The sequence below is a fragment of the Panthera tigris genome, chromosome D3 (genome assembly GCF_018350195.1).
Source record: "Panthera tigris isolate Pti1 chromosome D3, P.tigris_Pti1_mat1.1, whole genome shotgun sequence".
Lineage (NCBI taxonomy): Eukaryota > Metazoa > Chordata > Mammalia > Carnivora > Felidae > Panthera > Panthera tigris.
Genome location: NC_056671.1, coordinates 23,782,714 through 23,810,527, shown reverse-complemented (window position 1 = coordinate 23,810,527; position 27,814 = coordinate 23,782,714). Strand labels below are relative to the sequence as shown.

Below are 27,814 nucleotides of genomic sequence, written 5' to 3'. Positions count from 1 at the left end.
AGGAGCCCCCCCCCCCCCGATTTTCTAAGCACACGTAAAGACATACATGTTTTGTCTGCATATCCTTTCCTCCATCATTCTCTCCTTTGGGAATTTATCTTAAGGAGAGTAGATAGATGCAAAGGTGGTTACCAAAATGTTAATGATTAATAGGGAAGGGGCGCCTGGGTGGCTCAGTTGGTTAAGCATCCGACTTCGGCTCCGGTCATGATCTCATAGTTTGTGAATTCGAGCCCCCGCAGTGGGCTTTGTGCGGACAGCTCAGAACCTGGAGCCTGCTTCAGATTCTGTGTCTCCCTTTCTCTCTGCCCCTCCCCGACTTGCACTCTCTCAAAAAAATAAATAAAAATTTTAAAAATAATAATTAATAGGGAAAATTGAAAACCAGATGGCAGAGGGAGTGGTTGCATAATTAGCATAATACCAGACAGCCGTTCACAACACCTCCGTTTTGTAACATGAAAAGATGCCCCTGAGGTATCAAGGGGGAAAAGGAAGTTTCTGAACAGCATGTGCTAGAACCCCCGCTAGGAAGTGTGGGAGCTCCAGGAACCCCACACTGCTCTCCAGGCTTCCTCCCAGGAGGAGCCGGCATGAGGGGCTCAGTCTCAGGTCTGGGGTGTGGTTCTTAGTTCTGGGTCTGTCCGGGAGTTTCAGCTTTTCTCTGGACAGGACCACACGACCCCTGCCCCCTGGTCAGTGGGCATTCTGGCCCCTCTTTAATCCCAGGTCAGCGGCTCAGCGGACACCACTGACTTTCAGAGGCTCCCCACACTGGGTCCCAAAGTGGTTTTGTATACACCTCGGGGCCTCTATTTCATGTCAGACCTTCCCAAACTTCCCTCAAAATTTAGTAAAAACCCTCCCAGCCTGTAGTACTTGAATAGACCAAGAGGAGTTTCATGTTATTTATGCAGCTCAGCATAGGAAAGACCCTGTGGCCCAGCAAACATGGTGACACAGAACTCCACTTGGGTGGCAGTGACGGTGTATGATGGCTTTTTTTACGGTGACGAATTGTGTAGTTTGAAAACCACAGTCACTTCTGATGAAGTTCTGAGCCTCTGGGAGGTGGGTCTCCACTCCAAGCTGGGCTGTGCTGGCTGCATGGGCCTCCTGCCCCCAACACGGGGGCCCTTCGGCTGACCTGCCCCTGTTGAGACCCTGGTACCTACCTGTCTTTTTCTTCCTCCACAGGTGGCGGTGCTAACTGTCACTGAGCGGGCAGTGCTCCCGACCCCAGCGGCACCCGGGGACCCTGTCCCACTCTGGGGCTCCCCAGCTGCCCGGGGTAGCCCTGGAGATGGAAGCCTCCAAGGTGAGTGGGTCAGTACGGGCAGTGTGTTGGGAATGAGTCAGGGGAGTGAGACCCAGTCCCCGCCCTGCTGCTGACTCCCAGCTTGACCCCTTTCTGGGCCTGAGGGGATGGGGCGCAGCACCCCAGTAGCCCCTGTCGTACACACTGGAGCTGGAGGCAGGGACCCTGGATGACACTGACCCCTGTCTACCCCCTGCCCCAGGGCTACCAGGAGCCAGAGAGAACGTGAGGGCCCCGCTGCTCCCTCGAGAGGGTAGGTGCTGACTGGGGGACGAGGGCCAGTGTCAGGGCAAGAGCAAAGTTGGAGCTGCCAAGCTGATGAACTTTCTCCCCCAGATCGAGTTGGTGGCCAGGGGCTTCCTGGGCCCACTGGCCCCAAGGGAGATACTGGCAGCCGGGGCCCAACGGGGATGAGAGGCCCACCAGGTGAGTGCCCACAGCACTGCCCCTACTCCCAGCTTCCCAGGTCAGCCCTGTCAGGTGAACCTTTACTTGGCCAGAGGTAGCCTGGGTCCCTTCCACCCACGTGTCTCTCAGCTCATCACCCCTCCACTCACACCTGGGCTCCCCAAAACCCTCTTTTGCATTCTCTGGACCCATGCTTCCTGGGCACCTACCACAGCAGGCTCTGAGCTGGGTACTTGGTGGGGTCAGACCTGTCCATACCCTTCTGATGCTTCCAGACCAGCTGGGAGGAGGAGAGGCAGGCAGAGGAGAAATAGCAGTGTCCCCCACCATGTGACCAAGGTTGTTCTGGGGGAAGTTGTAGGTATGGAAACCCCAAGGAAGGAAGCCTAGACCCAGCCTGGATGGGGTGGGGCATGGGAAGGGCTTCCTGGGGAGTGACATCATAGCTGAGGCCTAAAGGATGACTTGGAGGGGACACCAGGCAGAGCAAAGGGAGGACTGATGGAGGGAACAACTCATTCAAAAGTCTGGAAGGGAGAGAAGAGAACATTCTGGAAATCAACATTTCCTAAGAACCTGCTGTATACCAAGTGTCCATTGTCCTAAAGCCCCTGAAGAGAGCTGTGTTCATCCCCTTAATAGATGGCCAGGGAGGTCAGGGCCAGGACCGGCCTGGGCCTGTGGCCTCCGCAGCCATCGTGTAACCACTCCCCCAGGCTGCCTTGTTCCACCCCCTTGCAGCCACCCTGGACCTCCCTGCCTCTTATACACCGAACAACTCCCTGGTTCCATTGTAGGTCCTCAGGGCCCCCCAGGAAGCCCTGGCCAGGCTGGAGCTGTGGGCACTCCTGGAGAGAGGGGACCTCCAGGTCCACCAGGGCCTCCTGGCCCCCCTGGGCCCCCTGGCCCCCCAGCCCCTGTTGGACCACCCCATGCCTGGAACCCCCAATATGGTAAGTCCCTTGGGGTCATGACAGATAATGGTGGGAGTGGGGGCAGGGCTGGCATAATGATCATCCCATTATCACTGCCATCTACCAGGTACCTTCTGTATACTAGGCTTGCCCTTGGTCAGCTATGTGTCACCCAGTCCTCCAATAGTGCCATTGTCCTCTTCTGTTCTCTGATGAGGAAGACTGAGGGCCAGAGAGGAGCAATTACATAGCCAGAACATGAGAGACCAGCTTCAAACCCAGGCGTCCTCCGGAGCCTGTGCTTAGAATTACCAGCATCCGGCTCTCCTGCCAAGCCTTGGAGCTGGCGGTGATCCAGCCCTCAGAGCGCTGGAGAGGCCCAGGCCTGATGGCAGGAAATGAGTTCTGTGCTCCCTGACCCTGTGCTCAGAGAGCCTCCTCCACCCATCTGGACCCAGACGTGTATCCTTGACCTCCTCCCCAGGCTGACCTACGTGTGTGCCGCCAGTGGTCGGGAGCTAGGAGTGCCAGGTTCAATCATACCTGTGCCGTATATTTGGTGTATGACTGGGCGCCATTCATTCCATCTCACCACTCCTCCCTCTCCAAGCCTCAGTTTTCTCATCTGTACAATGGGGAGAGTGACTGCACAGTTCTCCCAGAGCTCCATGACCCCCATGCACAGAAGCCCGGCACAAAGTAGATAGTCAATAAATGGTAGCTGTTATTACTATTCCCATTTGACGTGTGGCAGTATAGGCTCAGCAAGGTGGAGGGTCTTGCTGAATGTCACTAGCCAGAGTGCGGTAAGGTTAGAACCCAGGCCTCCCTGCTTCCTGGTCCCATATGACCAGTACTCTTCACACTCCCCACCCTTGGAGCAGGTGTCCAATGGCCCCGCCCACACTATAGGTTGTCCCACAGGGTAGTCAAAGCTGGCTTGGCAGAGGTATGGCAGGTAAAGACTGACTGCCCTATCCCAGCCCAGTCCTGCTCACTCACCATCTTTCCTCCCCCAGGGGACCCATTACTGTCCAACACCTTCACTGAGACCAGCAGCCACTGGCCCCAGGGACCAGTCGGACTCCCAGGCCCCCCAGGGCCAGTGGGTAAGTTGAGTCCAGGCCCAATGTAAGGGGTGGGGTCAGATGATGGCAGAGTGGCTAGGGCTGTGGCCATCAGGAGGGAGTGGATAGTAGACTTACTGGTATTGTACTCTGTTTGAGTCCTGAGGATGTCGTGTCTTACTCCAGGTCCCCCTGGACTTCCTGGTCCCATGGGCATTCCTGGGAGTCCTGGACACATGGTGAGTAATTCTCCAAGTGGTCCCACTCATCTGTCCATCCATCCACCCACCCACTATCAGTCCACATATTCATCCATTCACCCGTCTACCATTCATTTGTTCATTCATTTGAGCATTTATTGAGCACTTAATATGCAAACTACTTTCAGTAAATCTTTTTATTCAGTCATTCAGTCCATGTAAGGAAGAGCAGCACATACAGCCAAGAATGATAGAGGTTCTTTTTTTTTTTTTTTTTTTTTTTTTTAAAGGGCTGCCACCAGCACATGGCAACTTGCAGATCAGGGGTAGGGACTCTCTGACTCCAGGGCCATAACTCTAAACCCTGAGATGTATAAACTGCCAGCTGTATGCCAGGCACTGGGAGTGTGGTAAAGAACTCAGAGGTCCAGGCCAAACTGGGACTCCCTCCTCGACCCCTGTGCCCCCCAAGTCCTTGCCCACCCCACCCTGCCTCAGTACAAAGCTGAGGCCCTGTCTTGTTGCTCAGGGACCCCCAGGCCCCACTGGACCCAAAGGAATCTCCGGCCACCCAGGAGAGAAGGGAGAGAGAGTGAGTACTGAGGCAGCCCCTGGTGGAGGATTCTGGGGAATCCTGGGATCCCTGGGTCACACCCACTCCAATAGCTGACTCTATACCTCTCCTCCCTCCCACACAGGGACTGCGTGGAGAACCTGGCCCCCAAGGCTCCACGGGGCAGCGGGTGAGTGATGCTGCCCACCCTGCAGCACCCCCTCCAGGATCCCACAGGCTCAGACCCCTGCTCTGGCTCCACACACTGAGACCAGAGCTCCTGACCCCCTTCCTCTCCGGGGCATGATCCATCCCTCTCTTTCCTTGTCTCTGGGTCCTGTCAGCCTCTTAGTATCAGGCCATATACCTCTCCTTCACTCGGGCTCTGTGTCCCTGTATCTGTTTCTCTATCTCTTTCTTTCCTCTGTGTTTCTGACACTCTATATTTCTTTCACTCTCCATCTTTCCAACTATGATTGTTGATTTGTCTGTTTCTCCCTTTAGTTTGGTCAACTTTTGCTTTGTGTGCTTTGAAGTTTTGTTATTAGGGGCATACATGTTCAGGATTTTAATGTCTATGAAATGAATATTTTTCTCTCTGGGGATACTCCTTGTTCTACATTCTACTTTTTTTAATTAAAAAAGTTTCTTTCGACTGTTTATTTATTTTTGAAGAAGAGAGAGAGACAGAGTGTGAACAGGGGAGGAGCAGAGAGAAAGGGGAACACAGAATCCAGATTCTGAGCTGTCAGCACAGAGCCCGATGCGGGGCTCAAACTCACAAACCATGAGATCATGACCTGAGCCAAAGTCAGACATTTAACTGACAGCCACACAGTCACCCCAATTCTACCTTTTTTTAAATAAAGTTTTTTTATTGATTTTTTTGTAGAGAGAGAGCGCATGTACACATTGGGGGGAGAGGTAGAGGGAGGGAGAGAGAGAAAGAGAGAAAAAAAAAAGTCTTAAGCAGGCTCCTGGCTTAGTGCAGAGCCCAACAGAGGGCTTAATCTCATAACCCTGAGATCATGACCTGAGCCAAAATCAAGTTGGATGCTTAACTGACTGAGCCACCTAGGTGCCCCAATAAAGTTTCTTATTTATTTAAGTAATCTCTGCACTCAAAGTAGGGCTCAGACTCACAACCCCAAGATCAGGAGCCTCATGCTCTTCAGACTGAGCCAACAAGGGTATCCTCTGCATTCTACTTTGATACTAAAACACACCAGCTTTCTTACACTTAGTGTTTGAATGGTATATCTTTTTCAATACTTTTGCTTTCAACTTTTTCTATTTAAAGTATACCTCCAGTAAACGGCATATAGTTAGGTCTCTCTTTTTTCTTAACTGCCTTGACTATGGAGTTCATTTACATTTATTAATACGGTACCATTTACGTCAACAAGCTTGCTATTTGTGTTCTATTTACTCCATCTCTTCTTTATTTTTTCCCCGTTTATTCTGCTTTCTTTTGGATTGAGTACGGTTTACTCCATTTTATGTCTACCAAAGACTTTGTGTTATTTTTTCACAGTTGTTTTAAGGATAAAAAATACATCCTTGACTTACCGCAATTAACTTGAATGAATATTATACCACTCCACGTCTGAATAGGAATGTTACAACTGTATAATTTGCCTCCTTCTGACCTTGTGCTATGACTGCCATATATTTCACTTCTGCATTTGTTATAAACCCCACAATACATTGTTGTTATTGCTTTAAACAGTTGACTTTGAAAGAAGTTAAGAAAACAAAGAAAAATTGTCTTTTACATCTATTGATATATTTATCATTTCTAATGATTTCCTGTAGCTCCAGATTCCATCTGGTATCGTTTGTCTTCAGCCTAAAGAAAGAATACCCTTTACCTCTGCTTGTATGAGTCTGCTGGCAACAAATCCTCACCGCTTCTGTCCAAAACTGTCTTTATTTTACCTTGATTTTTGAAAGATATTTTAAATTGGATATAAAATGATAGCTTGGCAGTTTTCCTTCCTTTTAGCACTTTAAAGATGTTGTTCCATGGTCTTCTGGCTGAGAAAATGAGCATTTCTCATGAGAAATTGGCTGTGGTTCTTGTTGTTTTCCTTGTACGTATCTTTTTGCTCTGGCTTTTAAGATTTTCTCTTTAGGGGTGCCTGGGTGGCTCAGTCGGTTGAGCGTCCGACTTCAGCTCAGGTCATGATCTCACGGTTCGTGAGTTCAAGCCCAGCGTCGGGCTCTGTGCTAACAGCTCGGAGCCTGGAGCCTGCTTTGGAGTCTGTGTCTCCCTGTCTGTCTCTGCCCCTCCCCCACTCATGGTTTGTCCCTCTCTGTCTCTCAAAAATGAATAAACGTTAAAAAAAATTTTAATAAAAATTTTTTAAAAATTAAAATAAGATTTTCTCTTTACCCTCGGTTTTCAACAGGTTGATAATGATGTGGTTGGGATGATTTTATGTTTATCCTGCTTTGGGTTTGCTAAGATTCCTAGATCTGTAAGGATTTTTATTTTTGTTAGTTTTTTTGTTGTTGTTTAATTAATGAAATTATTTCTTAGAGCATTTGGGGGGTTCACAGCAAAATTGAGCAGAAAGTACAGAGAATTCTTATATACTCCCTGTCCTCACATATACACAGCCTCCCCCCACTATCAACATTTCGAATACAGTGGGACATTTGGTACAATCGAACCCACACTGACACATTATTATCATCCTGAGTCCACAGTTTACATTAAGGCTCCCTCATGGTGTTGTACATTCTACAGTATCGATGGATGTATACTGTTATGTATCTACCATTGTAGTATCATATAGAATAGTTCACTGACCTAAAAATCCTTGGTGCTCTGCCCATTCGTCCCTTTTTCCTCACTAATATGCACTTAAGTTTCCTCCATATATCGCTTCTCGGCCTTTTGGCTAAGATCAAGTGTAGTTTCCTCCATATCTTTTCATGGTTTGATAACTCATTTCTTTTCAGCTGTAAATAATTTTCCACTGTATATACCACAGTTTATTTATCCATTCACCTACTGAAAGACACCTTTCCGAGTTTGGGCAATTATGAATAAACATCCACATGCAGGTTTTTGTGTGGACGTAAGTTTCCAGTTCATTTGGGTAAATGACATTGAGTGCAATCACTGGATCATATAGTATGTTTGGTTTTGTAAGAAACTTTTTTGTAAGGGGCATCTGGGTGGCTCAATTGGTTAAACGTCCAACATCGGTCAGGTCATGATCTCATGGATCGTGAGTTCAAGCCCTGTGTCAGGCCCTTTGCTGCCAGTGCGGAGCCCACTTCGGATCCTCTGTCCCCCTCTCTCTCTGCCCCTCCCCTACTGATTCTCTTTCTCTTTCTCTCTCTCTCTCAAAATAAATAAACTTTTTAAAAAAAGCTTTTTAAATAAGAAACACACCTTTTGTGTGTGTGTATGTGTGGCGAGAACACTGAAGATCTCTCTTAACAAATTGCAGTTATACAATGTAGTATTATTAACTCTAGTCACCATACTAAATATTAGATCCAAAGAATTCGGCCATGCTATAACTGAAAACTGATATTCTTTTATCAACCTTCCCCATTTCCCATCCCCTGCCCCAGGCCCTGGGATCCACCATTCTACTCTGTTTCTCTGAGTTCAACTTTTTTTTTCTTAAAATCCACATATCCTTCTTATCATTAAGATTCCATCTTTTTTAGGGATGAATAATGTTCCATTATATATACACACACACATATACATACATACCACATTGTGCTTATCCATTCATCCATATCTTGGCTTTTGTGAATGATGCTGCAGTGAATATGAGAATGCAGATATTTCTTCAAGATAGTGATTTTTGTTTTCTTTGGATAAATACCCGGAAGTGGGACTGCTGGATTGTATGGCAATTCTATTCTTAATTTCTTGAGGAACCTCCATTCTGTTTTCCATAATGGCTGTATTAATTTACATTCCCACCAACAATGCACAAGGGTTCCCTTTTTTTTTCACATCCACACCATTTTTTTATCTTTTTCTCTCTCTCTCTCTTTGATAATAGACATCCTAACAGGTGTGAGGTAATATCTAAAATTGTGGTTATGATTTGCATGTCCCTAATAATTAGTAATCTTGAACATCTTCTTACATACCTATTTGCCATTTGTATATCTTCTTTGGGAAGATGTCTGTTCAGGTCCTTGCCTGTTTTTAATTGAGTTATTTGTTGGGTTGGGTTTTTTCCACTTGAGTTGTATAAATTCCTTATATATTTTGGATATCAACTCTTGTTGGATAGGTGGTTTGCAAATATTTTCCCCCGTTCCATAGATTGCCTTTTTTTTTCCTTCCCTTTTCTTTTCTTTTTTTTTTTTTTTTTTTGAAAGAAAGTGAGCAAGCAAGTGGGAGAGAGAGGGAGAGGGCGCCCAATGATGCATGGCTCCATCCCATGACCCTGCATCATGACCTGAGCCAAAATCAAGAGTCCAATGCTCAATTCACTGAGCCAGCCAGGCACCTCTGTGCAAAAACTTGTTAAATTAGTTTTCTTATTGTTGAGCTTTAAGAATTCTTTGTGTATTTTGGATAATAGTCCTTTATCAGGTGTGTCTTTTGCAAATATTTTCTCCCAGTGTGTAACTTCTCTTATTCTCTTGACATTATCTTTTGCAGAGCAGAAGTTTTTAATTTCAATGAATTCCAGCTTATCAGTGATTTCTTTCATGGATTGTGCTTTTGGTATTGTTTCAAAAAGTCATCATGAAACCCAAAGTCATCTAAGTTTTCTCCTACATTATCTTCTAGAAATTCTATGGTTTTGCTTTTTGCACTTAGATCTGTGATCCATTTTGAGTTAATTTCTGTGAAGGGTATGAGGCCTGTGTCTAGATTAATTTTTTTTAATTTTTTAAAAATTTTTAAATTTTTTTAAAATTTTGGAAACCAATTTGACAATAAATTTCATATATTGAAAAATAAAAAAAATAAAAATAAAAAAAATTTTTTAAATTTTATTATGAGAGAGAGAGAGCATGCATGCATGGGAGGGGCAGAGAGAGAGGGAGGGAGAGAGAATCCCAAGCTGACACACTGACAGTGTGGAGCCTGATGCGGGACTTGAACTCACAAACCATGAGAGTTCAACCATGACCTGAGCTGAAATCACGAGTCAAGCACTTAACGGACTGAGCCACCCAGGCATCCCTAGATTATTACTTTTTTTTTTTTTACATGTTAAGTGTCCAGTTGTTCCAGCATCATTTTTGAAAAAGATTATCTTTGCTCCACTGCATTGTCTTCATTTCTTTGTTGAAGATCAGTTAACTATATTTATATATCTGGGCTCTCTGTTCTATTCCATTTATCTGTTTGTCTATTCTTTAGCAAATTGTACAATGTCTTGATTACTGTAGCTTTATAGTAAGTCTTGAAGTTGGGTAGTGTTAGTCCTCGGACTTTGTTCTTCTCCTTCAATATTGAGTTGGCTATTCTGACTCTTTTTCTTCTCCATATAAACTTTAGAGTCAGCTGATCAATATCCACAAAATAACTTGCTAGAATTTTTATTGGAATTCCATTAAATCTATAGATAGAGTTGGGATGAATGACATCTCGAAGATATTGAGTCTACCCATCCATACATATTTATTTAGTTCTTTGCTATCTTTCATCAGAGTTTGGTGATTCTCTTCATATAGATCTTGTATATATTTTGTTAGATTTATACCTAAGTATTTCATTCTGGGGAGCGCTAATGTAAATGATAATGTGTTTTTAATTTCAGGGGCACCTGAGTGGCTCAGTCGGTTAAGCGTCTGACTTTGGCTCAGGTCATGATCTCACAGTTCGTGGGTTCAAGCCCCACGTCCGGCTCTGTGCTGATGGCTCAGAGCCTAGAGCCACTTAGATTCTCTGTCTCCCTCTCTCTCTGCCCCTCCCCTGCTTGCCCTCTGTCTCCCTCTCTCTCTCTCTCAAAAATAAATAAACATTAAAAAAATGTGTAATTAAAAAAAAAAACAGGGGCGCCTGGGTGACGCAGTCGGTTAAGCGTCCGACTTCAGCCAGGTCACGATCTCGCGGTCCGTGAGTTCGAGCCCCGCATCAGGCTCTGGGCTGATGGCTCGGAGCCTGGAGCCTGTTTCCGATTCTGTGTCTCCCTCTCTCTCTGCCCCTCCCCCGTTCATGCTCTGTCTCTCTCTGTCCCAAAAATAAATAAAAAAACGTTGAAAAAAAAAAAAAAAACCAAAAACAAAAAAAAACAGATCTAGGCCTACTCAGATTGTGTGTTTCTTCTTCTTTTGGCAGATTGTGCTTTTCAAGGAATTGGTCTAGTTCGTCTAAATTATCAAATTTGTTGGCATAAAGTTGTTGATAATATTTCATTTTATCCGTTTAATGTCCAGGGGATCTGTAGTGATGTACCCCATTTCATTTCTGGTGTTAGTCATTTGTGTCTTTCTTTTTTCTCTTTTAACTATCCTGGCTAGGGGATTGTCAGTTTTATTGATATTTTCAAAGAACCAGCATTTGGCTTTGTTGATTTTCTCTATTGATTTTCTGTTTTCAATTTCATTGATTTCTGCTCTAATTTTTATTATTTCTTTTATGTTGCTTACTTTGGATTTAATTTACTCTCCTTTTTTCTACTTTTCTAAAGTCAAAGTTTAGTTTATTGATTTTAGATTTTTTTTTAAGCTTGTTTTTTTTTTTTTTAAAGAGAGAGAGAGAGGGAGGGAGGTCATGAGCAGGGGAGGGGCAGAGAGAGAGGGAGAGAGAGAATCCCAAGCAGTTTCCATGATGTTAGCATGGAGCCCAATGCAGGGCTTGATACCACAAACGCAAGATCGTGACCTGAGCTGAAATCAAGAGTCAAAGGCTTAACCAACTGAGCCACCCTGGTGTCCCAGATCTTTCTTCTTTTCTAATATATGCATTCAGTGCAATACATTTCCACCTAAGCATTGTTTTCAATACATCCCATAAATTTTGGTAAGTTGCAATTTTATTTTTATGTAGTTCAAAATATTTTTAAATATCTCTTGAGATTTCTTATTTGACCCATGTGTTATTTAGAAATCTGTTGGTTAATTTCCAAGTATTTGGGGAGTTTCCAGTTATCTTTCTATTATTAATTTCTAGTTTAATTCCATTGTGACTTAAGAACATGCATGGTATGATTTCTATTCTTTGAAATTTGTTGAGATATATTTTATGGCCCCAAATGTTCCACGTGAGCTTGAGAAGAATGTGTAATCTGTTGTTGGATGAAATGGTCTATAGATGTCAATTATATCCAGTTGATTGATGGTATTGTTGATTTCAACTATGTTCTTTCTTTTTTTTTTAATTTTTTTAATGTTTATTCATTTTTTTTGAGAGATAGAGATAGAGCATGAGTGGGGGAGGGACAGAGGGAGAGAGAGGCACAGAATCCAAAGCAGGCTTCAGGCTCTGAGCTGTGAGCACAGAGCCCAACGCTCTGTGGGTTCGAACCCATGAACTGTGAGATCATGACATCATGACCTGACCTGAAACAGGACTCTGAAACTGACTGAGCCACCCAGGCGCCCGTCAACTATGCTCTTTCTGATTTTCTGCCTGACTACATTTGTCTGTTCCTAGCCAAGGATGTTAGAGTTTCCAACTCTAATAGTGGATTCATCTATTTCTCCTTGCAATTCTATCAGTTTTGGCCTCGTGTATTTTTAAATTTTTTAAATAATTTTTTAAGTGTTTATTTATTTATTTTGAAGAGAGAACACAAGTTGGGAGGGGCAGAGAGAGAGGGAGAGAGAATCCCAAGCAGGCTCCATGCTGTCAGCACAGAGGTCAATTCGGGGCTCGATCTCACAAACCATGAGATCATAACCTAGGCTGAAATCAAGAGTTGGACACTTAACTAACTGAGCTACCCAGGCACCCCTTCACCTCGTATATTTTGATGCTCTGTTGTTAGGCACCTACACGTTAAGGATTGTTGTGCCTTCATTGATCACTTTATCATCATTATGTATTGCCCCTCTTTATCCATGAAAGTTTTCCTTGCTCTGAAGTCTGTTCTGTCTCAAATTAATATAGTTAACTCTCATTTTCATTTGGTTAGTGCTAGAATGGTCTATCTTTTTCTATCCCTTGGCTTTTTGTGTGTCTTTATATTTAAAGTGGGCTTCTTCTGGACAACTTACAGTTGGGTCTTGTTTTTTTTATCCACTCTGACAATCCTGTCTTTTAACTGGGATATTTAAACCATTGGCATTTAAAGTGGTTTTTAGGTTAATTTTCACCGTATTTTTTACTGTCTTCTATTTGTTGCCCTTATTCTTTGTTCCTATTTTTGTCTTCTACAGTTTTTCTGCATTTTATGGTTTTAAGTCATCATTTCACATGATTCCATTTTCTCTCCTTTCTTAGTACATTGATTGCACTTCCCTTTTTTTTTTTTTTTTTTTACTTCTTGTAGTGGTTTCCCCAGAGTCTGTAATATACATTTACAACTAATCCAACTCTACTTGCAAATAACACATTACTGCTTCATGGTTAGTGCAAATACCTTATAATAAAATATTCCAATTCTTCCCTCCTGTTCCTTGTATCATTGCTGTCATTCATTTCACTCATATATAATCATATGTAAATCTATCTATCTATACATACATACAGATATACATAGACTCACATGCATAAGCATATATGATCAAATATATTGTTGGTATTATTATGTTGAACAAAGTGTTTTCTGTTAGGTCAGTTAAGAATAAGAGAGATAAAAGTTTCATTGGGTTTTTACCTTCATTTATTCCTTCTCTGATGCCCTTCCTTTCCTTATATAGATCCTGAGTTTCTGACTTGTCACTTCTTTCTCTTTGAAGAATCTCTTTTAACATTTCTTACAAGGCAGATCTACTGGCAACAAATTCCCTCAGTTTTTGTTTTTCTGAGAAAGTCTTTCTCCTTCACTTTTGAAGGATAATTTCACAGGGTACAGAATTCTAGGTTAGTGGTTTTATTCTTTTAACACTTAAAATATTTCACTATGCTCTCTTCTTGCTTGAATGGTTTCTGAGAAGTTGGATGGAATTCTTATCTTTGCTCCTCTAGATAAGGTGACATTTTTCCTCTGACTTCTTTCAAAATACTTTTTTTGGCAGGAGGTGGGGGGCACCTGGGTGGCTTAGTCAGTTAAACATGTGACTCTTGATAATCAGCTTAGGTCATGATCTCATGGTTGTGAGATCGCGCCCCACATCAGGCTCTGCACTGAGCATGGGACCTGCCTGGGATTCCCTATCTTTCCCTTGCTCTCTCTGCTCCTCCCCTATCTTTCCCTTGCTGTCTCTGCTCCTCCCCTGCTCCTCCTCTCTCTATCTCTCTCAAAATAAATAAATAAACATTTATTAGGTATAAAAATACACTTTCTTAAACTTTTTAAAAAAAGAATCTCTACAATCAGTGTGGTGTTCAAACTCACAACCCCCAAGATCAAGAGTCGCATGCTGTACCGACTGAGCCAACCAAAGTGCCCCTTTCAAGATACTTTTTTATCTTTGATTTTCTGAAGTTTAAAGATGATATGCCCAGGGTGTAGTATTTTGGGGTGGGGGTGGGGGGGCGGACATTTATCCTGCTTCATGTTCTCTGAATTTCCTGATCTGTGCCTTTGAGAAAATTCTCAATCATTATTGCTTTAAATACTGCTTCTGTTCCTTTCTCTTTCCCTTCCCATCTTCTCATTACATGTATGTTATACTTTTTTTGTGATCATCCTATCATTCTTGGATATTCTATTCTTTTTTTCAGTCTCTTTTCTTACTGCTTTTCAGTTTGGGAAGTTTCTAATTGTCATAATTTCAAGTTTAGAGATTCTTTCCTCCACCATGTCCAGTCCACTACTGAGCCCATCAAAGGCATTCTTCATTTCTGTTACAAGTTTCCAATCTCTAGTATTTTCTTAAACATATATGCATGTTTTTAACCTGAAAAATCTAAATATTTATATTAAGTCATATATTCATGTGCCCAACACCAAGCTCAAGAAATAGAACCTTATTGGGGCGCCTGGGTGGCTCAGTCAGTTGAGCGTCCAGCTTCAGCTCGGGTCATGATCTCACAGTCTGTGAGTTCGAGCCCCACGTTGGGCTCTGTGCTGACAGCTCAGAGCCTGGGGCCTGTTTCAGATTCTGTGTCTCCCTCTCTCTCTGCCCCTCCCCCGTTCATGCTCTGTCTCTCTCTGTCTCAAAAATAAATAAACGTTAAAAAAATTAAAAAAAAAAAAAAGAAATAGAACCTTATCAGTACCTTTGAAGCCCCCCGTGTGCCCCTTTTGAGTCTTTCTCCTTGAAAGGTATCTTTGTTTTTATATTTTTAATTATTATTTAAAAACTTTTTTTAAATTTTTGACATTTATTTTTGAGAGAGAGAGAGACACAGAACATGAGCAAAGGAAGGGCAGAGAGAGAGAGGGAGGCACATAATTCAAAGCAGACTCCAGGATCTGAGCTGTCAGCACAGAGCCCAACACAGGGAAACCCATGAACCACGAGATCATGACCTGAGCCAAAGTCAGATGCTCAACCGACTGAGCGCCCCAGGCACCCAGGAAAGGTATCTTTAAAGGGAATGTGAAGGGCGCCTGGGTGGCTCAGTCAGTTAAGCATCCAAGTCTTGGTTTCAGTTCAAATCATGATCTCACAGTTCATGAGTTTGAGCCCTGTATCAGGCTCCGTGTTGACAGTGCAGAACCTGCTTGGGATTCTCTCTCTCTCTTTCTCTCTCTCTCTCTCTCTCTCTCTCTCTCTCTCTCTGTCTCTCCCCTCCCCTCCCACGTGCTCTCTCTCCCTCTCTCAAAATAAATAAATAAACTTAAAAAATAAATAAATAAAGGAAATGTGAAATCTTGGCCAGGAGACTGAAGGACTTATGACTACAGGTAGTGTTTTGTTATTTTTCTTGCTGTAGGTAGAACTTTAGGGAGGGGACAGTCTGGGATGAAATTCTGTTGAATTTGTATTTCTGGAGCATGGCTCCTGATACTAGAAAGAAAGGCCTTTGTTAGGCCTGAAGTATTTCTTTTTTTCTTTTCTTTTTTTTTTTTTTCTTTTTCTTTTAGAGAGAGAGTGTGCATGAGCAGGGAAGAGGGGCAGAAGAAGAGAGGAAGACAATCTTTTTTTTTATCTTGGAGAGAGACAAAGCATGTGCATGTGTGTGTGTGCAAGCCAGGGAGGGGCAAAGGGAAAGAGAAAGAGAGAGAGAGAGAGAGAGAGAGAGAGAGAGAGGATCTTAAGCAGTTTCCAAATTCAGTGCCGAGCCTGACGCAGGGCTCGATCCCACAACTCTGGGATCATGACCTGAGCCGAAATCAAGAGTCAAACACTCAAATGACTGAGCCACATAGGTGCCCTGTGGATTTAAGTATTTCTTAAGAGGCCTGGGAAAAATGTGATTACCCGTAGCTAACAGACTTTATGAAGAGGACCTTCGACTGAAATCTAGCATTTCTTTTTGATTTTTAGAATTTTCATCTCTCTGCTCACATTATCCGTGTTGTCAATTTTCTACATTAGAATTAATGGAAATTTAATTTAGAATATTAATCATAGTGTTTTATTTGCTAATTCCTGGTCTGATAATTCCAACATCCATGCTATATCTGACTCTAGTTCTAATATTTACTCACTCTTTTAAAACTGTGTTTTTTGCCTTTTAGTATGCCTTGTAATTTTTGGTTAGAAGGTAAACATGAGGTAGTGGGTGAAAGGCCTCTTTACTCCAATAAAGAGTAATGTAGTGGTAAGGTGTGCAGTGTGAGGAAGCATTCTGTAGTCTCATGGTTAGGTCTCAGTCTTTGGGTAAGCCTATCTCCCTACATTGTTAACTTCACCAGTGCCTCTTAATTTTGTTTTGTTTGTTTTGTTTCCCCTCAGGTGGGACAAGGTGGCTAGAGGTGGGATATTTCTCTTCCCCCATGTGGAAGGCTAAAGCTAGCTATAGTTGGGTATTTCCCTCCCCCTCCAGATCAGGTAGGCTCTGATAAGACCCCAGCAGGTTAAACTCTGATAAAATAGTTTCTCCTGAGGGCAGGCCTTGCTGAGAGCAGAATGCTCTGGTGTGTTTCAAGATGGCACCTTTCCCCCTTCCTGCTGCTGAAAACAAGAGGAGATTTTTCTACAGCATTCAGTATAAGGACCTGACAGAGCTCTTGAGTAAAACTAGCAAAGATGTGAATATTCTCCAAAATCTGGGTCCCCCTGGAATGGTTAACTCTCAGAGTTGTCCACACTGAGCCTTTGGCAATTTGTCAATACATTTGGGTTTTCCTACCCTGGCGCTGGTTCCCAAGGAGGCTTATGTTCAGTAAATTATAATCCACCTCCCTTTCTCTCTCTCTCTCTCTCTCTCTCTCTCTCTCTCTCTCTCTCTCTCTCTCCACAATTTGGGGGGCAGTGCTTTGTCCTGTGACCTCACATCTTTGATGGTTCTAAGAAGAGTTGTTGATTTTTTATTTTGTTCAGTGTTTTATTTGTTATTAGGAAAAAATGGTGACTTCTGAATTCCTCATGTGCCATACCAGACACAAAAAATCTGTTTTGTTTCATTGTTTTTTTTTAAGTCAAATTTAGGGAAAAATTGGTTAATATTTCTCCACATTTTTTCTGTTCTGTACTCTCTTCTCTCCTTTTGTGATCCTAATTATACTTAATACTCTCTCATGAGTCATTGAGTCTCTGTTAACTTTTCTAAAAATCTTTTTTCTCTTTGTGCTTCAGTTTGAGTTATTGTCTTGACCTGTCTTCAGGTTAACTAATTCTTTCTTCTGTTATGGCCAATCTTCCGTTAATCTCAGCTACTGAATTTTTTCTTTCAGGTATTGTCCTTTTCATCTCCAGGATTTCCATCTGATGCTTTTTCACAGTATTCACAGATCTCCTGAAATTCCCTGTCTCACCACCATTATATCAATTCCACTACATTCTTTAACATGTTTATTGCAGATACTTTGTTTGTATTTAAATTCCAGTTAATTAGCATCCAGTGTAGTATTAGTTTCAGGTGTGATTCAACACTTAAAAAACAACACCTGGTGCTCATCCAGACAAGTGCCCTCCTTAATCCCCATCACCTATTTCACCCATCCCTCCACTCCCCTCTGGCAACCATCAGTCTGTTCCCTATAATTGAGTCTGTTTCTTACTTTGCCCCCTCCGCCTCTCTTTCGCTCTCTTTTTTTTTTCCCTTTTGCTCATTTGTTTTGTTTCCTAAATTCTACATATGAGTGAAATCATAAGACATTTATCTTTCTCTGACTTAGCATTATAGTCTCTAGCTCCATTCATGTCATTGCAAATGGCAAGATTTCATTCTTTTTATGGCTGAATAATATTCCATTGTATGCATATACCACACCTTCTTTATCCACTCATCAATCAGTGGACACTCGGGCTATTTCCATAATTTGGCTATTGTAGATAATGCTGCTGTAAATATCAGAGTATATATATATCCCTTTGAATTAGCATTTTTGTATTCTTTGGGTAAATACTCAGTAGTGCAATTGCTGGATCATAGGGTAGTTCTATTTTTAAGTTTCTGAGGAAGCTCCATACTGTTTTCCACAGTGGCTGCCCCAGTTTGCATTCCCACCAATAGTGTGAGGAGGTTCCCCTTTCTCTGCATCCTCACCAACACCTGTTGTTTCTTGTGTTGCTGATTTTAGCCATTCTGATAGGCATGAGGTGGATATCATTGTAGTTTTTATTTGGATTTCCCTGATGATAAATATCAGAGATATTTTATTTTTTATTTATTTTTTTGAGAAGATGCCTGTTTTTTTTTTAATGTTTATTTATTTTTGAGAGAGTAAGAGCACAAGCAGGGGTGGGTCAGGAAGAGAGACCCAGAATGTGACACAGGCTTCAGGCTCTGAACTGTCAGCACAGAGCCCAACAGGGGGGCTCAAACCCACAAACCACAAGATTATGACCAGAGCTGAAGTCAGATGCTCAAGCGACTAAGCCACCCAGGTGCCCCCATTTTTAAAATTTTTTTAATGTTCATTTATTTATTTTGAGAGAGAGAGTGCAAGTGGTGGGAGGGGCAGAGAGAGAGGAGAGAGAGAAAGAGAGAGAGAGAGGGAGAGAGAGAGAAAGAGAAAATCCCAAGCAAGTTTCATGCTTGTCAGCACAGAGCCTGATGTGGGGCTCCATCCCATGAACCATGAGATCATGACCTGAGCCAAGATCAAGAGTCAGATGCTTACCCGACTGAGCCACCCAGGTGTCCCTGGATTTCCCTGATGACAAATATCACAGATATTTAAAAAAATTTTAATGCTTTTATTTATTTTTGAGAGAGAGAGAGAGACTGAGCACAAGCAGGGGAGGAGCAGAGAAAGAGGCAGACACAGAATCTGAAGCAGGCTCCGGGCTCTGAGCTGTCAGCACAGAGCCCGACGTGGGGCTCAAACTCGTGAACCACGAGATCATGACCTGAGCTGAAGTTGGTTGCTTAACCGACTGAGCCACCCAGGTGCCCCAATATCACAGATATTTGAAACTTTGTGTCTACTAAACCCAAAATCTGGGTTGGCTATGGATCTGTTTCTACTGACTTATTTTTCTCTTGATATTGGGTCACATTTTCCTGTTTCTTCACATATCTAGTAATTATTATTGCATACTGGACAATATAGATAACAGAGTAAAGAGAATCTGGGATCTATTATCTTCCTCTGAAGAGTGTTGATATTTGGTCCAGCGTGTGGGTTGGACTCAGCTTGTGACTTTACGATGGGTAGTTCATGGACCATCTGAGCATTAAAGGGGGGTATTTATGTAGATTTCACTCCCCTACTGTAGCTCCCTGCTTTCCAGTATTTCCTTTCAATTTCCCTCTCCTGTGGCCATCTCAACTCCAGCCTGTGATTCTTCAGCCCAGTAAGATGATAAAGCTTTCTGCTTGAGCTATTTGCCAGGCTGAGGGGGCTGCAGTGTGCCCTCAGAGGAAACTCCATAAGTATTTATTTTTTACCCAGCGTAGTTCCCTTCTTTCAAAAGTCAAATAGCCTCCAGTTTCTGGCTGCTCTTTACCACGTTCCATTGTCTTCAAGTCATTGTTTTTTGGGTTTTTTTTTTTTTTTTTTGCATTTAATCTAGTGTTAGTCCCATACAAGCCACTCTCTGTCTCTCTCAGCCTTCTAGCTTCTTCCAGTCTCTCCTTCCCTCTTTCCCCCTCTCCTCCCCTCCTTCCTTTTCCCACTCTCCCTCCCTCCTTCCCTCTCTCATTGCTTCTACCTCTATCTCTCCTTGCAGGGAGAACCTGGCCCCAAAGGAGACCCTGGTGAGAAGAGCCACTGGGTAAGCTCCAGCCGAGCACTGACCTCCCACTGCCCTTCCTGCCCTGGGCTCTCAGGAGATCATTAGCAGTGGGGACACCTCATCCAAATCCCCACTGTAACCTGGTCTCCTAGGAAGGAGGCTTGACAGATCTCAGCTCTAGCCCCCTCCCAATCCTGTCCTTCCCAACCGGACAGGGCCAGCCTTATCAGCAGACCCCATGCTCTCTGTCTCTGTCTTTGTCCCTGTCTCCGCCTTCCCTCTGTGGCCTTTCTAAGCCAGGGTGACCCTGCCTGTTCCGCCTGGGTGGTTTGGGCTGACCCAGTCCAGACTGCATCCTCTGCCTCATAGTCCCTTCCCAGCAAGGGCTTTGGCTTCTGCTCCTTTGTCTGCAGAAGAAAGGGAGGTGTGAAGACAATATCCACACAAAAGAATGGGATGGGGGCCTTGAGAAATCTGTGAAGCATAGGAAGGGAGGCATAGGAATGGTGAAGGCCCTATGGTAAAAGGGACAGGGGACCTAGATACCACCGTATACATAGGAAATCCATGGAGCACAGGAAGGGAGGCCTAGAAGCCATTATGTATACATGGTACATGGTAAATGAGGTCAGGGGACCTAGACTTCACTATTCTCAAAAGACCTGTAATTAACACGAGGTCCTAGACACCATCACATACATAGGAGACTCAGGGGGAGTGCAAGGACGGGGGAGTGCAATGACAGGACTATCATGCATGGGAGAAACATGGAAAATGAGATGGGGTGATCTAAAAATCACTCTGCACAAAGGAAGCCCAGGAAGATTGAGAAGGAAGGCCTAGAAACTGTCACATACACAGGAGACATAGCATGTATGAGAAAGGAGACTTGGAAACCACAGGTGGGGTCCTAGAGACCTTTACAATCATTGGTGATGGTTGCAGTGAATGAATTCCCAGGCCTAGAAATTGACCCACCCAAGATACATGGGGAGAGGACCAAAAGCCCACAATGCAAGAACCTGGAAACCATTGTGACATAGACATTTGGAAAATGGACAGGGTGGAGGCAGACACCCCTACAGGAGAGAAAACTGGGAAGCTCTTTAGGAGACTGGTATCATGCCTCCCTTTCCCCCAACCCCGTCTGGATGCAGTCTGGCTGGGGTGCCCTACTTTCCAGCAGGCACTAGTTAACGAAGACATGGGATGCACCCAGCGCCTGCCTTGCCCTCTCTGCTCCTGATTGTGGGGTCAGTGATGGATACAGCCGTGGGAGCCCCTCACCCCGCACGAGCCCTTCCCCATGTCTTCCCATGACTTCTGGGGCCCTGCTACCTCTCCGGCAAACCTCCCCCAGCCCCTTGCTTGTCACTCCACTCCCCATACCCCCCTTCATCCCCCAGTGGCTCTAGAGTCTCTTAAGCATACTACCAATAGGTGCATGAGCCAGGCCGGGGGTCAGGTAGACCCATATAAGCCCAGCCCTCTGCCTCCCCTGGGCCCGTCACTGGCCACCTCCACTCTAGGAACATGTTTTCTACTCAGCCCAGGAGAGGTAGGAGAGGTGAAGTGAAGCTGAATTAGGTTATGCAGCTTTATCCATACATGGAGATTCTGGGAGGAGAATGGATGCCTGAACTATCCCAAACCAGGCCTTGAACTCAGGACCACCTGTAGGAGGGGCTGCCCAAAAGGTAGCAGGGCCCCTGCCCATCCTCCTTCCTCCCTGACTCCCACCTGTACTTCTGCCCCTGCTTGCTGCCTGCCTGAGGGGGACCTGCTGGGCTGGGGTCAGCATGAGGCTTTGGGGACTTGGGGACCAGCTCTGTGGGGGGGTAGGTGGGGATGAGGCCCAGTGTGGGGAAGGGCCCTGAGGGGCCACTCTCCACCTACCACCCCCAGGTAGACCTGAGCCAACAGTCCGATTGCGGCTCGGCAGTGACACCCAGTGGTCATGAGCATAAAGTGCAGGCACTGCCCCAGAGTAGGCTGAGCCATCCCATCTAGCCAAAGCTCATACCCCTTATTCAGACAAGAAAAACTGAGGCCTAACTCCACAGAGCAAATTGTTGGCAGAGCTGGAAATGAAACCCAGGATTTTCATCTTCCAGGACCTGGAAACCAGCCCTTCCTTGGTGGGTGCCAGGCCCCAGGCTGGGTTCTGTGGACATAGATGTGATTTGGGAAGGGGGGGGAGGGGGATACAGACCAGTAACCAGCAGCAACAGGATAGAGGGAGCTCAACTGTGATGGGGAAGGATTTAGCCTCCTGAAGGAGGAGATGGGAGCTGAGGCCCGAAAGGTGCATTAATCAAGCAAAGGGTATTCAGGTAGAGGAGTGGGAACATCATGACCTAAGGCCTTGGGGCTGGAGTGAGCCTGGGGTAGCCAAGGAGCTGCAAATACTTTGCATGGTACAGTGTGACAGTCAAGGGGTGAGACGGAGGTCAAATAGCCTTGCAGGACTTAGGCCATGTTGAGGAATTTGAACTTCGTTCTGTGGACAGTGGGGAGTCACTGAAGTATTGAACAGCAGGAAAGAGACACAGTCAGATTTCTGTTTGCAAACCGTTCCTCTGACTGCCCTGCGGAGAATGGATGGGAGAAGCAGAAAGAGAGACGGCAGGCAGGAGTCTGTTGTGGCCATCCTGGCAAGAGACCCTGGGAGCTGGAACTGGAAGGAGGACAGTGAGGATGGATGGATGGATGTCAATGGACTAACAGAGACTTGGTGCTGGTTTGGCTGTGATGGAGAGCAAAAAGTTAAGGCAGCTTTCACAGAAAAGAACAAGAAGAAGAAGCCCCCTGCCCATGCCAAATGGGAGGTATCTGTCGTAAAGCTGAGTACGGGGTGTCCGGCAGACCCTGGACGCTCAGTCTGGGTTTGGAGGCGACTGGGGTGTTATCAGTACAAACAACAGGCCTCTCATCTTGGAAGGGATCCAAATAGCAGGAATGTTGCTTTAGTGTTTTCCTCCAATTTTCATTTAGAAGATTTTCAAATGTTCAGGAAAATCCAGAATGAATATCCTCCTGCCTTCCACTAGCCAGACCAACTATTAGTATTTTGCCACGTTTGCTCTTTCTCTCTTTACTTATATTTACAGACTTTAAAAAATCTATTTGAAAGTAAATTGCAAACCTCATCTGTATTTTCCCTAACACATCAGTGTGTATCTCAAAAGAGTGTGGACATTCTCCCAAAAAGCTCCAATACCACCATCACACCTAAGAAAGCTGAAATTGATTCAGTGGAATGATGCTGTAAAGTGATGTATCATTTAACCTACATACAAATTTTACCAGTTGTCCCCAAAATGCCTTTTTTTTTTTTGCTTTTTTTTTTAATCTAAGCTCATCAAGATTCATGCATTGCATTTGGTTGTTACAACTCTAGTGTCTTTTCATCTAGAACAGTCCCTGTCCTTTTCTTCTTTCTCTTGACTTTGTCTTTTTGTGAGTGTCCCACCATCTATCTAGATTTGCCTGATTGTTTCCTTGCGATGAGATGCAGTTAAATGCTCTTGGCAGGAGCATTGGTGGGGGCTGCAGTACCCTTTATTACATCTTATCAGGAGGTTCATGAGGTCAGCTTGTCCCACTGTCCATGCTGGGAGTGGCTTAACATAATTTTTGAAGGTCATCCATTTTTAGATCCTGCTCTTGTAATACTTGAAAGGGATTACTTTGGTGTGCGGCCCACAGTGACTCTGACCGTTAGGCTGCAATGTCCAGTCAGTGGCCTGAGAGTTTCCAAATCCTTGTGATGTGGACAGGACAGCTGGGTTATAACAGACAGCCCCAGCAAGGCCACAGCAGGCTCACAGACACGTTGGGAGGTCTCTCGGTTGTTAGATGTTGGATTTCAATCGTGGCAATATGCATATACTACCCCATCCCTTCACTTAATCTGAACCAAGTAAAGGACACTGAGAGAGACTCCCAGATATGTGAGGGCTGGAATAGTTCTATTTGCTGTCCTGGGGTGCTCCTTTGGAATTAAGATATCGACGTTCCGGAAATAGCTTTAGTCTGGATTAGGAAAGAGGAAGGAGTGAGGGAGTGTGGAGTTTCAGCCAGATCGTGGACCTCATGCTGGGGAAGGAAAGGACAGACAGACAAACTGGAAGTGAACGTGAGGGCTGGCTTGAGCCTGCCCTAGCAGCCGACAATATCTTGGGGTAGGGAGCCCTGGGGTAGGGGCTTTGGGGGCCCGCTGCCACATCCCTGGGCCTGGGGGCTACAGACCTAGGGATGCTACTTCGAAGGGAGGGTGGGGCTGGGGGCCTGATTCCAGGACATGCAGAATGCGGACTTAGAACAGTCAGAGCCTGGGGAGGGATTGAGCCCAAAGTGAGAAGGGCTGAGGAGTGGACACCTGGGCCTGAGCCTTAGCTTCTCCAACACGTTAAGCACAAGTTCCCAAAAGTGATGCCACTCAAACATTTTCTAATTTTACTTGCCTATATTCATTTTGATGTTAATGGAAAGAAGATCAGTGGGAGCCTGAGTGGAATTGATGGAATTCATTAGAGTGAGGTTAATGTAGTATGTTAATGTAGGCAAAAAGTGAGTCAGTTTAAAGAATATTAAGTAAACAAGAGTGCAGGTGGCCCAGGGATGTGGCAGGAATCATGCAGGTGTCAGGCAACAGAGATTTGGGGGTGCCCCATGACAACCTCCAGGGCAGGCCCTGAGGCAGGTTCTGGGACAGCAGTGAGGCCCCTGTGGCCTGGCACTGCCCTGCCCCCAGTGCAGCAGATGTGCAGGGGTGTGGGCAGAGAGCAGCCAGCTGGGACCCATCAGGACTTACTGAGGGGGCCGCTTCCACCTGTCTTGCCCCTCCCTGCCCCATCCTCTCCCGGCCTTATCCTGGCTGTCCGCGGACCCTGGGTTGTGGCAGGTGGTGCGGGGCCACAGGTGCATGTCCAGGGTGGGGCATGGGCCACCAATGAGCTTTGCAGGACCTCCTCCCTTGCCCCCTTCACGGCTGCATCTGTCTCTTTCCTCCGCAGGGGGAGGGGTTGCACCAACTACGCGAGGCTTTGAAGATTTTAGCTGAGAGGGTTTTAATCTTGGAAACAATGATTGGGCTCTATGGTGAGTAGAGACAGACAGACGGACAGACAGCCCAGCCCCCACCCACCAGCCTTCCCCAGGCCCTCCAGGGGTGGAGCTGCCTGGACCCAGTCATGAGGCTGGAGAAGGTGCCTGCCCCAGGCAGGTGAGGACGTGAGAGAATAAGGCCACCCATCCCTCAATGGCTGGTTCCTCCTACACAGGTGAAAGGGAGCCCTAGAAACCTGGGCCCCCACCTCTGTGGTCAGACTGGGCCTCCGGGCATTGTGAGTAATGCGGTTTCCAGGCCTGCAGGGGAAGCAGAGATGACAGATTTTGAGTTTCAAAGAAATTAGGGGCAGTGGAGCCAAACTCCAGACCAGAAAGGGATTGTGGGTAACAGAGCCAGATGGCAGAAGAGCAGGGGATCATGGGTAATAAAGTCAGAGCCCAGGCCCACAGGAGGGTTATGGGTAAGAAATCCAGACTCCAACCAGGCTTCATTCAGCTCTAGAGAAGTCATGGGTAAGAGAGCCAGTCCCCAAGCCCACAGGACAATAGGTCATGGAACTAGACTCCAGAAGTGCAGGGGACTGCGGGTGACGAAGCCAGGCTCAGTCCCCGGGGTACTCCAGGTAATATACCACCCACCAGTTCTGATCTCCCCTCCCCCAGGAGCCCCCAGAGGCTCTCATAGGGCAGGCCTCCTGGCCCCAAGTATCTCCCTTACAGTTCCTCCTCTGGTCCTCCTAACGTGTCCTGCAGGTCCCTTTGGGGGCTGGAGGGAGCCAGATCGTCACCCCAGGCTCTCACCCACCAATTTCTCCACCCATCTGGTCACTTGAGGAGCCAGGCAAGCCCCGTCCCCAGTTAGAAGGGGAGACCGAGGTCTCGATAGAGACTCACACCCAGGCTCCTGCTTCGAAGCTGGCAGGGGCCTGGCCCCTACACCCCACCCTCAGCTCCCCGGCCCAGCCCTTGGAGGCCCGACTTGCACCGTCTGCTTTTCTTGATCTCCCATCAGGCTCCTAGCTTACAGAGCTTCCTGCAGCAGCAGGCTCAGCTGGAGCTCCTGGCCAGACGAGTCACCCTGCTGGAAGCCATCATCTGGCCAGGTAACGGCAGGGCGGGCAGGTAGGGGCAGTCCCTTCCAGGAAGGGCCTAGGGACATAGAAGTTACCTCCCACTGCTGGATCCAGGCCAGCAGACACTCCTCCTTTAGTCCTTCCAGCCAGCCAGCAGATGGTGCCCGACACCCTGCTGGCACAGGCTCCCAGATAAGACAGACATAGTCCTGCTCTCATGGAGTACAGGGTGCAAGGACACGGGGGTTGCCCTGGTACGGGCTGCTAGACCCAGGGCAAGGAATACCACGGTGGAGTGAGTACTGTGACAGCACAGAAGTGCCCCTGACCCAGGCTGGGGAGTGGGGAAGGGCATCTCAGGGAGGGCTTCCTGGAGGAAGTGTCATCTAAGTGGGGACCTGAAGGGCAAGGATTGGGGCAAGTAAATGGGCACAGGAACAGCATGAGCAAAAGCCAAGAGGCTGGTTCTGTGAGGTTGCTAAAGAGCAATAGGTGAAGCTAGAGAATCTGGCAGGGCCCAGTTTGAGAAGGCTCTTGAAGGGAGGTAGAAGGCAAGGAAGGAGGTTAGACACCAAGTGGGCAGCACCCCTCCCTGCGCCTGGCTTGTCATGGTGGGGCTAAGGAGGGCCCTCCCCGTGAAACGGAGCTTGTGGGTGGCCCTCAAGAGAGGCAGGGATTGGCCACCCTCGGGGCTGAGCTCTGGTCTTCACCTAACCACTAAGAGGCCCCCATAAGCCATCCTTCTCCCACCTCCAGCCACCCCATATCACAGCCTGGTCCTAGTACATCAGTGCACATGGGCCTCAGACATCATGTCCAAGTTCGCATCTGTTTTATAGATGAGGAAACAGAGGCTCCAAGCAGGAAGGAGGGCTAAGGATACAGTCAAGCCTCCCTCATTCAGCAAAACTGTAGGGCACATCTACTGAGTGCCAGGTCTGGGCGGACGCTCTGCGCCCATCAAGTGATGGGGGATTCTCAGTGTCTACAGAGATGAGGGCCAAGGGGTACAGGGGCACCAAAGGATGTGAGTGAGTGGCAGTCACTTCTGGCTATGGGTTAGAGAAGCCTTCCTGGAATGGGGACACTTGCACTGAGTAATGGAAAATCCCTACGAGAAGGTAGAAAGGGCAGCCTTGACAGAGTCCTGCATGGACAAAGACCTGGAGGCTGCAAGGGGCGTGTGGTCTGCTTCCCAAGCTCCTCTCACCTTGCCACATGGCTTCTCTTTTAGAAACATCAGTGACCATCTCCCACACCTCCTCCCCTCTCACAGATTTGGGACCAAGGACCAAATCCCAGGCTCTCAGCACCTTTTTCAGGTGTCTCTGCACCTCCTCTCTCAGGAGGATAGGGACAGGAACCAGAAGGGACATACTAGTCTTGGAGCCATACCTGCACTTTAGTCCACTGTATCCAGCAGCCCAGGGAGGGAGTTCTGGTCACCTTAGAAAGCCCACGCCCACTCTCTGTGGCCACAAGCCTGGGGGAGTGACCCCATAAGCAAGCTTGGGTGATGGGCCTGAAGAGGGGGTGAGGGAGGAGGGGAGCATTGAAGAAGGAACTTTCCCCTCATCCATCGTACACAGCAGGTGCTAACTAAAGACCCAGATAGGACTCATGTTTAGGCTATAATCAATAATAATGAGATAGTAACAGCTGTCACACATCCAGCCCCCCAGGCTGGGGGATTTATATCCAGTCCCTAATACAAGCTTGCCAAGTGGGCAATGCCACGCCCATTTCACAGATGAAGAAACAGAGGTTCAGAGAGCTCACATGATTTCTGCAGGGTCATAGCGATAGTAGTGGTAAGGCCAGGGGTCCACCGTAGGTCTGTCCTTTAAAGCTCTGGCTCTTTTTGCTCCATCAACAAAAGTTCACTGACACCTCTGTTCTGCCAGGCACTGAGTGGGGCCAGGG

At 46.0% G+C, this 27,814-nt stretch overlaps 1 protein-coding gene and 1 pseudogene across 7 annotated transcripts in view; both read left to right on the top strand.

Annotated features, from left to right (window-relative positions):
* Window positions 1–27,814, top strand: part of EMID1 (EMI domain containing 1) — a 49,164-nt gene that overhangs the window by 18,817 nt on the left and 2,533 nt on the right. For 2 of the 7 annotated variants that reach the window (XR_006210052.1, XM_042962657.1), the window contains exons 6-14: window positions 1,198–1,318; window positions 1,521–1,571; window positions 1,655–1,744; window positions 2,524–2,679; window positions 3,660–3,749; window positions 3,894–3,946; window positions 4,437–4,499; window positions 4,606–4,650; window positions 19,740–19,784. Coding sequence is in view for 6 of the 7 variants with exons in the window: in XM_042962657.1 (XP_042818591.1) it covers window positions 1,198–1,318; window positions 1,521–1,571; window positions 1,655–1,744; window positions 2,524–2,679; window positions 3,660–3,749; window positions 3,894–3,946; window positions 4,437–4,499; window positions 4,606–4,650; window positions 19,740–19,784 (714 nt within the window). In the remaining variant the exon portion in view is untranslated. Of the gene's footprint in view, window positions 1–1,197; window positions 1,319–1,520; window positions 1,572–1,654; window positions 1,745–2,523; window positions 2,680–3,659; window positions 3,750–3,893; window positions 3,947–4,436; window positions 4,500–4,605; window positions 4,651–19,739; window positions 19,785–24,763; window positions 24,849–25,830; window positions 25,922–27,814 lie in introns of those variants that run through there. The other 5 variants (XM_042962656.1, XM_042962653.1, XM_007082598.3 and 2 more) reach the window with 5 other exon arrangements.
* On the top strand, window positions 7,347–7,514 carry LOC122232867 (annotated as a pseudogene).